This window comes from Cupressus sempervirens, chromosome 9, assembly GCF_028749045.1.
Source record: "Cupressus sempervirens isolate cs-2001-9-10 chromosome 9, ASM2874904v1, whole genome shotgun sequence".
NCBI lineage: Eukaryota > Viridiplantae > Streptophyta > Pinopsida > Cupressales > Cupressaceae > Cupressus > Cupressus sempervirens.
In genome coordinates, this window is record NC_143126.1 from 517,243,314 (window position 1) to 517,259,746 (window position 16,433).

The following is a 16,433-nucleotide window of genomic DNA, read 5'->3' on the forward strand; positions in this document are numbered from 1 at the left end:
CCAACTCACCAACATCACACATGATCTTTGATACATCTCTAGTCTTTGTGCCATCAGTACTAGAGGCCACCACCATGTCAGACATATAATAATCTACTACAACACCCAACTCAACTGAACCTGACTCTAGTGGGAATGAACCTAATATGCCAATGTTAGTATCAAAGATGTATGCATCCCCATCTCCACTATCTCTGACAATCTTGGCCATGGACATCCTCGGATCACCAAACACCACAGCTTGTAACTGTATAGAATCAGGTAAAGACTGTAGTCGCTCTAACTCCATGGTCACCTTAGCCAAATGAAACTGTGACTCCTTGAAAGCCAACTGTGTACTCTCAAGAATCTCAGAAGTCACCTCAAGCTGTTCAGTAAGCTCACTCACCACATCTTCCTTGGCCAACAATGCATCATATGTTGTACTGCCCCACTCCATAAGATAATCTTTGTCAGCTACCAACTGCATATAATTCTGTCTCAAAATCCGAATAGCCTCCCATAAAGAGTGGAACTTTGTCAAGGAAAGATAATTGCCTCCCTGCTCATCACTAGTAGGAGAACACCATCCATAAACTGCTAACAACTGACGAGCAACATCGAAATGCTGGGAAGTGATAGCAATGTCTCGGTCACTAACTCTCAACTGATTAGACACATGATGGCACTGGCTTGACTGTCTCCTACAAACCTCCTCTGATGCACTGTCTAAAGGAGTATCCTCAAAGTTACTAATCTCTAGAGTATTACCATCCATATCCTGTGAATCAAATCTAAAGCTCATATCAACATACGGAGTATCAAAAACATTAGCATTGCTGTCCAACTCCTCTATACCCAAGGAAACTAAGTCTTCAAAACTGCCCACTGCATCCTCCTGGATGTCATCAATGCCAATATGATCCTGGGACTCATCTATACACACTGCCAAATATGAAATATCATCAACACATTCCAGCAAGTATGGTCGACTGGATATATGAACAAAGCCCAACATTGGTGTATAAAAACTAATACCAACATCAGACAAGATACTGGCACAAGAAAAGACAACACCGTGTAATCTGGTAATCAAATCCATGATAGCACCCAAACAAACACTGCTACCAAAAAGTGTTAAAGATCTCCAGTCAACTGAATCCCAAATGCCAATATAACAATCTCGAGTCCATATCTGTAAACTAGAATCAACTGGTAACTCAAGTAAACTCCTCACCTGAGTAATATGACCAATACCAACTAACTCCACATACCTTTCATGATGAGATAATGAAGTCACAATACTATCTTTGTTCACCTTCAGCTGGCTGGACAAATCATGTGAAGTACTACCAGCCTCAACCTCATGTGATGAAGCATCTAACTGTGCCTGGTACTCTTTCTCAGCAAAGTCATGAATGCTCAATGTCTGCTCATCTCTACCAGGTATCTCACCATCCTGCACAACAACATCCTCATAATCATCATCTGAACCCACTACACTGTAGTCATTGCCTGTTGTAACTATACCATCCTGAATACCTGTGGCATCACCCTTTGACGACCTGTAAACAATTGTCTCAATTTGAGTATCAAGTTGATCGTTACTATCAATCTGTGTAATATCCTTTCCCACCACCTTTTGTGGTAGAGTAGAATCTGAGACCTCTACCTGGCTATCAGCTAGTTTCTCAAACTCCTCATGCAAGTTCTTGGGAATTGTGTCATCTTTCCTATGAGAAAATATGCCAAATAGAAATCCAGTCAACTTATCCACCTTAGCTGGGTCGGACAACATGTCATTCATTATACGGTGGTGCTCAACCAACTGTTTAGACATGTCATGGCTTATTTTCATAAGTTTATCTCGAATGTCTAAATAACCATCCTTTCTACTATTTTGACTCTGGCTATCAATTGTCCAAGATCGTTTCCTCTGAGACTCTGTACTATACCTGTCCATTCTGGATAAAGTAGAGTGTAACCCCAATAGGATATAACTTCTTCAAACACCAAGAACTAACATGCAAATGATTAGAAGTAGCATGCAACCATATATTTGGACATGCAACTAATTAGAAGCAACATGCAACCACCAAATTATGACATGCAAGATCTGGGTAGTTGTCAAAACTGACATGCAAGATCTGGGTAGTTGTCAAAACTGACATGCAAACTTCTACAACCACCAAATTCACCAAGAACTAACATGAAAATGATTAGAAGTAGCATGCAACCATATATTTTGACATGCAACTGATTAGAAGCAACATGCAACCACCAATTTATGACATGCAAGATCTGGGTAGTTGTCAAAACTGACATGCAAGATTTGGGTACTTGTCAAAACTGAAATGCAAACTTCTACAACCACCAAATTCACCAAGAACTAATCATGCAAATTATTAGAAGTAGCATGCAACCATAAATTTTTACATGCAACTAATTAGAAGCAACATGCAACCATAAATTATGACATGCAAGATTTGGGTAGTTCTAAAAACTGAAATGCAAGATCTGGGTAGTTGTCAAAACTGACCTGCAAACTTCTACAAACCCTCAGGCTGGCAAGATCATGGCTCTGATACCACTGAAATGTCCCTTTTCTGATTTTTGTATGATATTTCCAACCTTTAATCAGATCTTTAAGATCAAACAACTAATATCACAAAGATCCTCCAAATTTCTCAAGAAACCCCAAATCGGGTATGCTAGAAATGGTGCCAAAAGCTTCACAGCTTCACCTATTATTAATAAATCTGAAAATGGACATTTTTATAGAAATTTCAGCAGCATAACAGCATACAAAATGAAATTTCCAGATCTATATAGCCTTTACACAGCAGCTCACAAATGTAGGACAAAAACTATGCTCATCGGGCTCCCGAAATTAACACAAAAATGCCCGGAAACACCACAAAAACACTAATAAACTATCTCAGAAGTTTAATCACATCCCGATACATATATTCAGATCTATTTTAACAGCTTAAAGTCTGAAATACAGCAGCAACCAAAACTAATATGAAATGCTCAACTGAAAACACCAACTCATGCAAAAAACACACCCAAAAACCCACAAATCTACACTGTTCAGCACAAAGGCAAACTCTGTATGAGCATGCACATGGAATGGCTTCAAACTCCCATCCTTAGCCTTCCTGGAAACCTGCAAACTCCCGTTCTTGGGTCTCCCTGGAAACCTGCAAACTCCCGTTCTTGGGTCTCCTCCTCCACAGGTTTGGCAGCCTCTGAAGAATAACAAAGAAATCCGCAAAATCAAGTTCTGGAATGAGCCCAAAATGCCTCCAAAACCCCTTAAAAGAGGGCATAACTATAACTCACATCCAAGAGAGGTTAATGAAACGTATTTTAATAATAATTTTCATTTATTAGTCCAACGGTTTCCAAAGATTAACCCCCTTTTTCTGAAACTTCACTTTCTTGGGCCTGCCTGCCTTAGCAAAGATTATTATTTTTTAATTATTTGAAAAGGGGACATGACACTTAGAGAATGTAGTTTTCTATATGGTACTATATGCATGGTTACTACCAATCAATAATCATCTAGAAGCCCATATTTTTGATCAAATGAACCCTTCTAAATCTATTCACACACACACACACACACACACACACACACACACACACACACACACAGAGAGAGAGAGAGAGAGAGAGAGAGAGAGAGAGAGAGAGAGAGAGAATCATGGACTTAGAAAAGAAGCCTAATCCTTGTTGCTTCAATAAATGCAATTTTCTTTTATAGAACATACGGTAAATATTCACAAAATATGACATGTGGATATATAGTTTTAATTTTATTGCATAGCTCTCACTAATTCTTATTTTCTCATTTATTTCTTCACACACACACACACACACACACACACACACACACACACACACACACACACACACAGAGAGAGAGAGAGAGAGAGAGAGAGAGAGAGAGAGAGAATCATGGACTTAGAAAAGAAGCGTAATCCTTGTTGCTTCAATAAATGCAATTTTCTTTTATAGAACATATGGTAAATATTCACAAAATATGACATGTGGATATATAGTTTTAATGTTTATTACATAGCTCTCACTAATTCTTCTTTTCTCATTTATTTCTTTGCAATATTTTCAATGATATTATCCTTATGTTCACATTGATGATATAGAGACACAAGATATAAATTGTTATGGTTTAAACATACAATTATCATTGCAAACTACTTATCTTAGTCTCAAAGTGACATATGATATTTGCAATAAGCTATGCAATGGTACCTTGAATTTGAAAATAAATCCCATTTTAACTTATGTTGGAACTATAGGGTATTAAGGCCACCATACTTTAAATAAAACATTTTTTTATTCCTACAAATGCTCTCTACTTCTAAAAATAATGATAGCAGGATTTTGGATATCATATGTACATTCAACATATCGAGCCACCCTCCTTAATCTCTATCTGCTTGAATATTTAATATTGAATTCAATCAAATGGCATTAAATAGATTGAGTATTTGAAATTGATATAAAAGAAGGCCTCATCTCTTCATTTTTCCATCCATTATGATCCATGATAATCCATTAGGCTTTGAATTTGAATTTGAAAATAAATTCCATCTCAAATTGTTTGGTTTTGTTTCTTTCTTGCTATGCAATTTGAGGATATTGAGGTCACACCATTGTGAATGAAATATTTCTTATTCATGCAGATGCTCAGTACTTCTAAAAATATTGTTGGTAAGATTTCAGATATGTTATTCTGGATATGTATAGTCACCACATTGGGGCATTCACCTTCATGTCTAACTTTTAGAATATGAGATTCATAGCTAATGCAACAAGGATATAAATATCATTTACCTACATCTATTACATTTCTTTACAATAATTAGAAAAATGACTCAACAATGTCACTTAGCTAGAAGTAAAGTAATTTTAACTAATACATGACACAATAAAAGCTATAAGCCTAACATATTAAATATAAAGAATATAACACATAATGCAAACAATATATAAAAAATATTGCAAATGAGAAAATCGAGACTTTAAAAGTACACAATCAATAGTTTATTTATAGGTGTCACAATATGATTATAGAAAATTTTGGCTTCATATGAGATCTATTCTATTAATATGGACAACATATGATGGAAGGAAACTCAAGTGCAGAAACAACTTCCTACACTAATCCCTTAGGAAAGTATTGTGCAAATTCCTATTAAATCCTTACAATTTCAAATTCAATATTATGTAAACAATAATATTGCAGTCAACCATGGATACAAAAAACGTATAGAGAAAGAAAACACATAAACACAAGGATATGTCGATGGGGAAAAATCATTCGGTAAAACAACCCCACACCTCCAAAACCTGCACAATGTATTATCTTCAACACAGAAGGTTACAACACACTTGCAATGCAAGTTCTTTCAGGAGAATAACAACACAGAAGACCAATCCAGTAGTAATATACCATACCAACAATACACTTTCTCTCTCTCCAATTTGCAACCCTAAAAATGCTTATATCATGTGCTTTCCCTTTATGTGCATGAGTTGGAGACTCGAGTGTATAGTACTCAATGATCAATTGCCACATTTCTTCGTGTCTTCACCCATCATCGAATCTTCTAGAGATAGCACTTATGTGTCATATGAATTCATCATAACCATTTTAGCCATGATCTCCTTACACACAATTCAAGATGCTAACACATACAAGTGGAGTGACGCATCAACATGTCAACTAGACATGCACATTAACACTTAATTACATTATTTGCAAAAAATACATTTATAAAACAAATAATAAGAATAGGAAATATCCAAGGTTGAGACACCTTATTCCTAACATCTGATACTACAAACCTATATAAAATTGAACATATAATATCTATCATAAACCCTCAATATTTATGTCATGAACACCTTGAGAAATATGTCTAATTTATTTAAGTATAATCTAAAAATCATAGGCCAGTATATAAACCAAATTGTCTAAGCCTTATGCATGTACTCTTCCACACGAGTACTTCATCCCAAACGAACAATATTATAAAATTAATCTTCACTTCCAACATGGTTTATAGTTCTTAGCTTAGAGTATACACTCTTCATAAAAGACATTTTCAATCAACACAACAATTGAATTCATTTCCATTTTGCCTTTGAATTACACACTAACATACATTGTCAGTACACCACATGCATATTTAGCCTTTTCACTAGTCTTATTTCATCAAAACAAATGAGAAAGTCAACTGACTCCATGTTCATCAAGGCATGTACAACATCTTCATCCACATCTAAAGAACTTGATAAGTGGTTTATTCCTCAAATGAGACCAACAAAGACATTGACATCCCTACCCCTTCCCATATTCTATTAGACAATTCTTACAAGACTCATAGTTTGTTGACAAATAAAAAAACTAATTCATAGATTGTATCAAGAAGTAAATAGAAATAAATATATTAAAACATAATAAATTATAACTCTATAAATAAAAAACATAAATAGGTCTCAACAATAGGTCAAGTCTCAATGAGCTTCATATTCACCTCATCTTCATTTCCTTAATTAGATTCAACCTCATAGGACTTCTAGGAATACACAACTAAATACCTTTGAACAACATACCTTCTTGAATGAAATATTCATCATACTTAATTATGTGGTCTATCATATTTGGTGCTCTGCACTCTCTCCATGCCTCAAAAAAATTAGGATCAGCATCATACAATTCTTTCATTTCATCAAAACCAAGAACTTCAACCTTCATTTTAGTCAACAAAGAACATCTTCTACTCAATGCATCAACAACTCTATTAGTAACTCCACTCTTATGCTTGATCACAAATGTAAAACTCTGCAAGTACTCAACCCACTTCATATGTCTTTGATTCAATTTATGTTGACTTCCCAAGTATTGTAAAGCTTTGTGATCAGTATACAACACAAACTCTTTAGGAATCAAATAATGTCTCCACTTCTTCAAGGCTTGAACAATAGCATAAAACTCTTGATCATACACATAATATTTCCTTTTAGCATCATTCAACTTTTCACTAAAGAAAGCAATGAGTTTACCTTCTTGACTTAATACAGCTCCTATTGCATTACCACTTGCATCACATTCCACTTGAAATACTTTTTTGAAATTAGACAAAGCCAATATAGGTGAATATGAAGCTCAAGTCAGTACAACTAATAGTTGAACAATTCAAAAGAACTTTCGAGAATGCTTCATCTAATGAAGATATTAGGCAAGAATTCAAAATTGGAGACCTATTATAAAGTATTCAACAAGCATCCACCAAGACCACTGACTAGTTTAATACACCATATTAACTAAATGTCTATCTTATAACAATACAACATAGAAGTTTACAATCACAACTCTATCGAACATAAACATGGTCCCTCAAAATAAATTGAAAGAACTCAACAACCAATACTCCTAACTACGCATGTCTTTCTCTCATGTATCCATTGGTTCCTAATTCTCTTTAAACAAAAAAAGGTGGAGACAAGAACTTGATGCTTCATGCCTCTTATTATATAATTGTACAAATAAAACTGTCAATTACATGTTATTTCTACTCTCATTTCACTAGAGTAATTTTATTAAAATACTATTACTTAAAATGTAAGTACTTTAAGCCCAAAGGGATGACACAGTTGGTTATTGGCTTTGAGTCCATCCATGGAACTCTCAAGATTGATTTACCTAGTGTTGGATTTGTTCAAATACAATCTATCAAACTAAAAAGATTAAAGAGGGCCCGTCTTATCGATAACTAAGCTTTAGATCATTAGACTAACTTGTGATATTTCTATTAGGATTCAACTTTGTAGTTTTTGAGTCAAAATCATTAACCCATGTTTCATTAGTAATGGTTCACAATAACCCATCTCTCTTGAGAATGACTCGAACACTTAACACTTATTACATCTAGGTGATGCTCACAGGAATGAAGCTTTGGACCTTTTTGGAAGATCATTCATCCTACTATTACTCCAACTTAAACATACTTAACCATAGCGGTCTCTCTAAAATTAAGCCCACTTAGACTAACTTATTAATTCTTATACCTAGAGATCACAAAATTTCACTTTCCATCAAGTCCCCTATCCTTGATACACTATCACCAATCACATTAATTTTTTTAAAGTGACACAATGCATTTTACAGCAAGGACGCAAAGCATTTAGTTCCTGCTGAAATTGTTTTTCACTTCTTGCTACTTGTGTTATGCTATTTTTATATTAAAAAAAAAATGTTACTGCATATGATTAGGATTGAAAAAATATATTTGATTAAATTTCTTTAATTTTAGTTCACTTGTTGTCAACTTTAACTAACATAAGTGACTTAAAGTAATAAAGGTAATAATTGATTTATATTAAGTTTCTAATTTCTTTAAACAACATATTTATTAATTTAATATAGAGTTTGTATATAGCAAAAAGAGTAAAAAAAATAAAATTATAGAAATCCAACAATTTTTTGTCCATCGCAATTTTTAGTGATATTGGGTTTTTAGAAATGTTAAAGAACATTTTTTGTATTTAGCCAAAAAGTGCATACAAGACTCAGAACAACACATCTTCTCTTCCAAAAAAATTAACTTTTGGATGATATTTCCGAATATGTATTCTCCTAGGGATATATATAAAGATAGAGCAAATGAGCACAATATACAGATCACTATTACATGCTTAATTTTTGAGACCATAATTGCATTCAAAATATATTTTAAAAGATGTAAAATATGAAACAGATAGATACTTAACTAAAATGATGATAACCATTATGGATGTTGCTCTTTGCAACTATTTACCAGATGAGAAATGATTGACATGAATACTTAGCAAAAATGTTATTATGCTAAAAGGGTGCAAAGAAGAAACATAGTGTGTGAAGAATGGGTATAAACACTCTCAATGTTAACATAAATGACCATGAAAAAATGAAAGATGGATAAGAAGAAATTACCTAGAGAATGAAAATAGTTTGAAGGAACTCCTCTCTACAACTCTATAAGAAACAACATGCATGAATGTGATGATCCACTACTTTCAAAATGCACAAAGCATAATTTCAAATTAATGATGCTAGGATTTCAAATGGGATTTTGAAGCTATCGGCTAACAATAGAAAACATTTTAGAAGGCATTAATTGGAAGACAATCAATATATGCATCAAGACCACATTTTTCCCAACCAAAAAAAAGTGGCATAATCTACCAACTAAACATGTCGTGCCATGAATGCAATCCACATACCAAATATTTTGGTTCTGAATCATATTTCAACGAGCCAATGTAGATGACAACACAAGTTCAAATTGTGAAGATCAAAGAGTTCAAGCTATCAGTGAAGGAAGCAACAATTATTGTACTATATCCACTGTTAAAACAATACAACATTGAATATCTCCACTAGATGATACAATAAAGACATTGTATCGTTGGTTCATTGTTAGTTCATTGTAAGTGCATAGGACAAGCAAATACAACTATATGAAAAACTTATTTAGGATGTTCTAGAAAAAATACTTCTTGTGCGTGTTAAAAAGGATTGAAAAACCTACAGTACGATCCAATAAGAAATTGAGAATATTATAAATGTATATTATATAAAATTGTGAGAAAAATAAACAACATTGCAAAATAGTATGCTAGAATTTAATTTTGCTTTTCCATTGGTAGATATTAATTCACAAATAACATGCACAAATGCTATAGTATTGAACTAATAAGAGTATTTGACCTCTTTAGTAGGACTCTCAACTCCGAATATAATTTTTGATGGAGGTCATCCACAAAGACGTTTTAGGTACCCGATACGGGCCCACGCGTGTCTGAAACCTCTTTGGCTAAGAGCCAAGGATTGAGGAGCATCCACGCTGCCAAATTTGCTTGGGGCACGATTCCGACCTCATCCCTTTTTGATGTCTTTGGACCTTGCACTCAGTAAGACTTGATCCCTGGTGAGCTCTTTGTGAACCATTCAACTTCACCACTATTTGATCTAAACCCATCTAAACCCATCCAACTCCGAATATAATTTAAATGACCCCTAAATCAAATACCTAAATAACAAAGTATTTGATCTAAACCCATTCTTGTTGTCTCCATGGAATCAATTTGTGGTTCTTTCTTTATAGGAAGGTCTCCTTGATACTGAACCCATGGGTGGCGGTATTAAAAATCTCCAAAGCATACCCTAATACAAGAAACCGGGATTTCGAAACCGCTATAATGGCAAGGCGAGTGCAAAACCCTTATCCTCACCCTTCGCAGATTTGGATTTTACTTCCCTTGGCTGAGACTATGGTGGATGATCAATACCGGCTATATTTTCATCATTTTTCTAATTTTTCGTTTGGAAGTTGAAGCGTTCGAATCGCAGTGAAGATCGGCGGCTCAATTTGAGCCCAATTTCGGCTGTTTCAGATCGCGAAACACCTACTAGGGTTTGTATCTTTTTTAACCCTCAAAAACAACGTTTTCTTATTTTGTTTGACGTGCAGGCCCTTATTTTTTCTCCTGAAAGATCGACTAATATCTAGAAACAGGTCTTTCATGGTAGAAGTGAATCGCCTTAATTTGATTGAGTAGTATAGCTTGGTTTTTGTTAATTATCCCTTATTATGTTTGATAGCTATATCATCGATTATGAATAATATGTCTCTCACTTGTACTGCAGAAACTGAAGTTTAGGGTTTCGACCTCCAAAAACCTTTTGTTGAGGTATGTACATAGCGTATTTTTTAATTTTGAATGTATGTATTTTTGAATGATCTGTCAAAACGTCTTAATTACACAGAAGAGTACCCTTATAAACTTTTTTTTAAAAATTTCGTGAATTGTATAGTAATTTCTGTCAAGGATTTTTTCCCAAGGATTTGCACTAAATTTCCTATTTTATCGAAGCAAATATATTTATTTCAAGTACATTCTGACTGTATTTTCTTTACGATAGGGTTTGTTTTGATCGTGTCTACGGGCAATTTGCTCCTAACTTGTTTCTTGAATCGACCTTGTTTAGCAATTATGGATTATTTAAGGTTGGATTCGTATTTTTGTTTTCTCTGGTAGCTATTTACCTTCTCCGTTTCTCACACTTTTTCTTTTCGCGCCTTTTTGCGTGGTTTAAGACCCTTGTCCTGGACGGCTATTGCTAAACCTGAGACCGGGTTCTGATGTTTTATCAGGATTTAACGGCATTTTTCTTAGAGTCAATTTGATTGAACTTCAAATTTTCAGCCGTAATTTGGTATACTGCGTAAAACCACGAACTTTATTTTTATATCCTTTTCTCCGACTCTGTAGTGTTAGCTGTGTTTTGTGTGACATATCATTGACCGCTCGAGAGTTTATACCTTTTTAATTGATCCTAACCAGTTATAAATGCGCCTTGGCTTTTTTAGTTGAAATAATTGACCATCCACTCTTAGCTTTTCAGGTTTTAGAGCAGTGTAACCATGTCAGAAGACCGGAAAAAAATGTTGGAAGCTTTGGTGGCCAAGAGAAAGGCCGAAGCTGAGAGTGGGGAGAAGAACAAGAGGCAGAAAGCTCCTTCTCTGCCCGCGGCAAAGCCTGCCAAAAAACCTGTTAATAAGCCTGCCGAAAAGCTTGGTAGCAAGGCTAAGCCCAGCTCTGCTCCTGTAAAGAGTAAACACAAGGAAGTTGTGAAGCCAAAACGATCAACTAAGCTTGACAGGTATGAGACAGATGAAGATGAAGAAGAAGAAGAGGAAGATTTCACCTCTGAATCCGGTGAAGAAGAACTCTCCAACGAGGATTCTGAAGATGACAAGAAAGCCAAGTCTGTGAAGAAGCCTTCATTTGAGTCAAAAGGAAAGTCTCTGGCTAAAGGGAGTCTGAATGGCAGGGGCAATGATGACAAGGGAAAAGGTATAATGAAAGATAAAGGGAAGAGTGCACTAAAAGCGGATGATAGTAGCAGTGAAGATGGGGGTAGTGATGATGATGATGGAGGGGATTTGTCAGATGATCCTTTAAATGAGGTTGATCCTTCAAATATTCTTCCCAGTAGAACACGCAGGCGAGCTTCCCAGTCAGGACCCTACCAATTTACCAATGATGATGACGATGACGATGATGATGACAGTGACTAGAGTACTAATATTTTCTAGGATCACTTGGCACATTCAGTGGTACTGGTAGATGTTAAAAAGTGAAGACAATATCACATGTAATAATGAACTTTAGCTTTTTACATGTCAAATGTTAGATCATATGTTTAGTATAGTAATGTAGTAAATGCAGTAAAGTAGATAGAAGTTCTTGATTCTGTCAGTAAATAGTTAATGTTGTCTTGTGCTCTCCACTCATAATTTTTGTGTCATTTTGTATGCAGATTGAACTTGTATCTGTTCTGAGTTAGTTTTAACAGTCCGGCTTGTCCTTTGTTAGATAGAATAGCAAGGCAAAATTAAACTTCTTGTTTATATTCTCCAATTGCAAAGCTTTTGTTTACAATTTTTGTGAAATTTGCAGCACTAAGGTGAGATTCCCTGTAGAATTTCTATGATCATACTTGGAAAATGTGCAGACTTGCTAGAGAATGAAATACATGGACTAGCTTTTTGCTTTGTTACAAGTTTATGGAACATTAAACTCTGAATCTCATTAAAGCTTATTGTTCAGAATGAATGTTGCCAGTGAAGAGGAGAGGCAACTACACTCTTATTCTGAGATGTGCCGCAGCAGCACACTAAAATTTGTGCTATTTGCTATGATAACAGTGGATCTTTGTTATCATTTTGCAATTGACAAAGTAATTATCTTCAAGATTGTCCAATTTGTTTCAAATAAATCATTTTCAAACTTAGTGATTGTCGCACCATGATATAGGGACAATTCTCTCATACAGTACTGGGCGTACCAAAGTGGGTGCTGCTGACAATTTTTAGGAGCCTATGAAAATTAAGTGGTCCTTCGATGATATAACCTTGAACAATCAGTTGGTACCTTTGATTTTATAGCGTCAGCTGGCAGTCCAAGAAAAAACAGTTTATAGTTTTTACAAATGCTGGTCATTTGCTATTTTTTTAAACAGCAGCTAGTTCTTAAAACTCTTTAGGTTGAAAGAAATTTTCGGTCCTGCTGCAAAGGTACGCAGTGAACTGAAAATAAAATTGGGGATTTCTGTTTTCCAGAGTAAGTTTCTATTTTATCATTAACAGTTTTTCCTCGTATAAGAAACCCTTGCCATAAAACAGTATTTCCTTGTAAGAGATCCCTTGCAATAAAATTAAATCCTGAAGCTCTTTGCTCGGAACTGCATCCTTGTGAATCATGTATCTGCACATTTACAGTTTCCAAGTACATTTACATTTGTTTGGCCTCACTTATTTCAATTGCAACCTTAAGTTTATGTGTAGCTCATATTAATCAGGAATGATTACAATGAATTGTTGACTGGTATTTTTTGGTGTCTTATTCTTTTTCTTGTAGTAGTTCATTTTCAAGATGCGATTGCAAGTTTCACATTTCTGTACTGCTGGTAAAGACTCGACTCTTGTAAAAGTATTGGCTCTATCTGACCATGGATGCATTGAGAGGGTTCTCACAAATGTACCTTCTAGCTTAAAGCAAATGCATAGTAATTCCTTTGATAGTAAAGATACAACTTGTAAAAAGCTTGACTGGTGATGCTATGTGTTGTTGGGTATCACCTATCTTGATGAAGTTATGTTTCATGCATGGTACCCTTGCCTTTATGATTGATTTCTGGTGATGTGATTGTCCATATGACACATACTTACCTTTTGTTTCCAAGTTTTTGAATTCTCCTGTTTGACATCTTTATTTTTTCTTCAGATATTCCTTCTGTTCTTTAATGTAACTACATGCGTCTTGTTCTTGACCTTCATTATATCCTTTGGATTCTAAATTCGACGTGTTCCTTATATGATTGGTAATTAGTTTGTAACTCTAGCCCAGCTACTACTAATGTGAGTTCTATGTTAGCTTGCAACTCTTGCACAAGTAATCTCATATGGGAAATGCCTCAGCAAAAACTAGGTCTGTTATGCAACCGTGGTATGTCCTATACCTTACAACTATTAAATACCATTTTCTAGAATGGCAAACTGCCTATGGGTTAGTTTTTTGTTTCTAAAATATTTGGGTACTGTTGAGGCTCCCAAGGTTCGTCAGAAATGGTTTCTTAACAGACGTTTTTGCTTGCTTTCAACTGGCTCTCTTTTCTGTTATGGAAAAACAAATGATATAATGAAGAAATGAGGCTCGACATTCAAGTGAATGATTCTAGTATGCTCAGCTTGATTCCAAGATGCTAATATCGTGTTTTGGAAAATTGTGAAATTTGGAATCTTCATGGAAAATTGTGAAATTTGTATGCTTGATGGCTATTTTAGAGGGATGACACACCCTTACTAATGTACATTGTATGTATCCTGCCAACAAAGCTAAGATTTGCATAACCCAGTTATTCCAGTGAATTAATGAATGAATGTGATTTTAATGACGTTCAGGAGACCACAGCGGTCTATGTGACCAGCAGAATTTGTTAAACAGTTTCAATATTTCTTTCTATTTTCAATCCTCTGATATGGATCTTAATCAAGAAGTCTGCCGTTTGCTTGATCCTGTCAACGTCAAACAAACTATGCATGTTGAGCATCTTTTGTATGAAATTATAGTATATTCGGATGTTGTCATAAGCTGTGCACTTGGAGAGAAAATGGTGTTCTGTTTTGATAGCTCCAGTCTTACAAAACATGCATATCCTCTCCTCCCAAACCTATTTGGGCCTCTTCCATCTGCTTGGTCTTGCATTTGAGGTGATGGGATCCAATCCTCAACCAAGCTAATAACAACCTTGCCTACTTTTAATAGCAGCTACAAGGTACACTTTACACTTTTTTTGCCGTGATCCCCTATGACGAGTGCAAAGCCTTTGTTATTGACTATTGTTTTGCTTTCATTCTATACGAGACAAATTCGTCAAAATCAAATATGGAGTTCTACATAGCCTCAAGTAACCTTTATAACATATGAATCTTTTTAATCATCAATGTAAGTCCAATTTATTTAGAAGTTGTGCTATTTTTTTAGGGATTTATTTGGGTGTGTGCACTTTATTCATATCATAGCTCTTATCTATTATTTATTTATCTTATTTAATAAATAAGAGTGCTTTGATAGGAAATACTCTAAGAAATAGAATAAACTCCTTAAAGTAGGTCAATAACATAGCAAAATGAACCACCACTCACAAAATCTCTAATAATAATAATTGCTATGAACAAAGATCCTCCAAGTAACGTACAAACATCCTCCAAACTAACATTAAGGAGAGGGAATCCACTAATCCTTACACAGATCATTGCACGACAGAATCATAATTAATTGTACAAGCTATCTAGGTAATGTCATCACATCCCTCAAAACAAGAGCTCTGGGAGAGGGAATCCACTAATCCTTACATAGATCATTGCACGACAGAATCATAATTAATTGTACAAGCTATTTAGGTAATGTCATCACATCCCTCAAAACAAGAGCTCTGGGAGAGCTTGAGTCCTTGCCTAATGCAAAATAAATCATTAGTTGAGTAAATATAAGCATTTAATGAATGATTTAAAGAGGTTTTATGTAAGAGGTAGGTATCAAAACATGGTATGTGACATGTAAAATCTTAATGATTAGACTAATGTGCTAATGTTTAGTGTCAGAAGAAGCAAAACATGAATTACTTGATATATTGAAAATATTGCTGATATCATATTTCACAGGGATATGTGTGTGTGTGTGTGTGTTAATATACATACACATATATATGCATACGCCCATGAAACACCATATGTATTATCGACATCACTGAGATCATGTTGATCGACAGACTTCATTATGATCTGGCACTTATGTTTATTGTGCCCTATTATCAGGTAACAAATCTTTTATCTCGCCTTTGTTATTGTTATCGGCACTCATATAAAGTTTGATTGTTTATTGATTAATTAAACAAGCCTCTGAAGAGGCATGCCTTAGGCCACATAGAGACATGACTCTGAAGGCCACGTAGAGACATGACTCTGAAGAGTCATGTCTGTTACCATTATATATATGGGAGTATGTTGCCGCAGGGAAATACTTAATCTAACAACACTCAAGTACTTGCAGTCAGCAACAAGATTATAAACACTATTTTCTGTCATCATCAGTATTTCATTTGTTATATGGCATTTCAGTATTGCAGTTGTTGTTAAAGGAGGAAGATAAACAAATACATATTACTGAGATCACTGTCATAGAAAAGCAAAGATATTCTGCATTGTCAAGTAATATACTCTGCAAATATTTATTTGTAATTGTTTTTATCTATCAAAGATCCACAAAACTTAACATGGTATCAGAGCCAAGTTCTTTCTATAAAGCCTAAA

General features: G+C 34.8%; 1 protein-coding gene across 2 annotated transcripts; it reads left to right on the forward strand.

The window, feature by feature from the left end:
- Positions 1 to 10,279: 10,279 nt before the first annotated feature.
- Positions 10,280 to 12,270, forward strand: LOC149539631 (uncharacterized). Of its 2 annotated transcripts, none has more exons than XM_089800862.1 (3): positions 10,280 to 10,469; positions 10,703 to 10,746; positions 11,454 to 12,270. In XM_089800862.1, the coding sequence occupies exon 3, from the start codon at positions 11,481 to 11,483 to the stop codon at positions 12,135 to 12,137; it is 657 nt and encodes a 218-aa protein (XP_089656988.1). In that variant the 5' UTR covers positions 10,280 to 10,469; positions 10,703 to 10,746; positions 11,454 to 11,480; the 3' UTR covers positions 12,138 to 12,270. The 2 variants fall into 2 exon arrangements, with proteins under 2 accessions (XP_089656988.1, XP_089656987.1); XM_089800861.1 differs by having other exon boundaries at positions 11,462 to 12,270.
- The last annotated feature ends 4,163 nt before the right edge of the window (positions 12,271 to 16,433 follow it).

Bases quoted from the DNA above. Each gene is read 5' to 3' on its own strand.
- LOC149539631 (XM_089800862.1), top strand. From the start codon at position 11,481: ATGTCAGAAGACCGGAAAAAAATGTTGGAAGCTTTGGTGGCCAAGAGA.